This window comes from Bos indicus, chromosome 10, assembly GCF_029378745.1.
Source record: "Bos indicus isolate NIAB-ARS_2022 breed Sahiwal x Tharparkar chromosome 10, NIAB-ARS_B.indTharparkar_mat_pri_1.0, whole genome shotgun sequence".
NCBI classification, from domain to species: domain Eukaryota; kingdom Metazoa; phylum Chordata; class Mammalia; order Artiodactyla; family Bovidae; genus Bos; species Bos indicus.
In genome coordinates, this window is record NC_091769.1 from 27,001,594 (window position 1) to 27,002,871 (window position 1,278).

Sequence of the window (1,278 nt, forward strand, 5' to 3'; positions counted from 1 at the left end):
TCATTTGTATTTTATTAACATGTTGTCCAGTCCCAAGACTTTCATTAGGGCAGCCTTCATCTTCTTGTTCCTGAGGCTATATATTAGAGGATTGCATAAAGGTGTGATCACAGAATAAAATAAGGTAATGAATTTTTGCATTTTCACTGGGTGTCCTGATCCAGGACTAACATACATCACCATAACAGAACCAAAAAACAGAATTACCACAGCCAGATGAGAAGCACAAGTGGAGAAAGCCTTGCGTTTGCTGGCTGCTGAGGGCATCCTTAACACAGCCAGAATCACCAGTGCATAGGAGCAAAGGATGAAGAGAAATGTACCGATCATGAAAATAACATTAAAAGTAGAGTAAATGAGTTGCGTGGTGTTGTCTTCAGAACAGGACAGCATCATCAATGGGACAGGATCACACATAAAATGGTCGATGATATTTGGGTTGCAAAAGGGCAACTGTGAAATGAGAACAACTGGGGTTATGAAGAGAATGAACCCACAGGACCACCCAAAGATGACAAGGCCAGTGTAGAGCTCTTTAGTCATGATGCGTGGGTAATGCAGAGGACGGCAGATGGCAAGATACCTGTCAAAGGCCATGATGCAAAGGTAGAAGCCCTCATCACACCCGAAAGAGAAGAAGAAGTAGAACTGTGCAAAACAACTCACGAAGGAGATGGACTTGCTTGAGGACAGGAAGTCGGCCAGCATATTAGGGACGGTTGTGGTGACATAACATATTTCCAGGAAAGAGAAATTCCCCAAGAAGATGTATATGGGGGTGTGAAGGCGCTGATCCCACCGCACAGCACAGACAAGGGCTGTGTTCCCCATCAGGGTCAGGATATAGGCGGCTGAGAAGAGTCCGAAGTAGAGGAGCTGCATTTCTGGGCTTGAGGGAAAGCCCAGGAGGATAAAGTGGGTAACAGAGTGGGTGGTTTCTCTGCTGGACACATTCATTAGTCTGGAAGATATGGAGATGACAGTGGTCTGTGCTTTAATGGAGTGTGCTGATTCTTCCTGAAAAAAAAAAAAACAAATTCTTTACCTTTCATTTCATAAAATTGTAAACAAATTTTTAACAACAAAACTGTGGCTTTCATGGCTCAGTACTGAACATATATTACTTTAAAAATTCACAATAAGAGGGAAAGCATGAAATGGATAGAAATTTTTACTTTTCCAAGAAAGTTTAACTAGATACTGGGAATGTATGTAATTCTGATAAATTACCTATGTTAATGTGTTCTTTCATCTGTTTACCTATACTAATGATATTAC

The 1,278-nt window shown here is 41.3% G+C and overlaps 1 protein-coding gene across 1 annotated transcript; it reads right to left on the bottom strand.

The window, feature by feature from the left end:
• LOC109564285 (olfactory receptor 11G2-like) lies at positions 1-957 on the bottom strand. The gene has a single exon (XM_019967778.2). It carries the CDS (start codon positions 955-957, stop codon positions 1-3), a length of 957 nt encoding a protein of 318 aa, XP_019823337.2.
• Positions 958-1,278: the final 321 nt, after the last annotated feature.

Excerpts from the sequence above, each read along its gene's own strand:
- LOC109564285 (XM_019967778.2), bottom strand. The coding sequence starts at position 957 with ATGAATGTGTCCAGCAGAGAAACCACCCACTCTGTTACCCACTTTATC.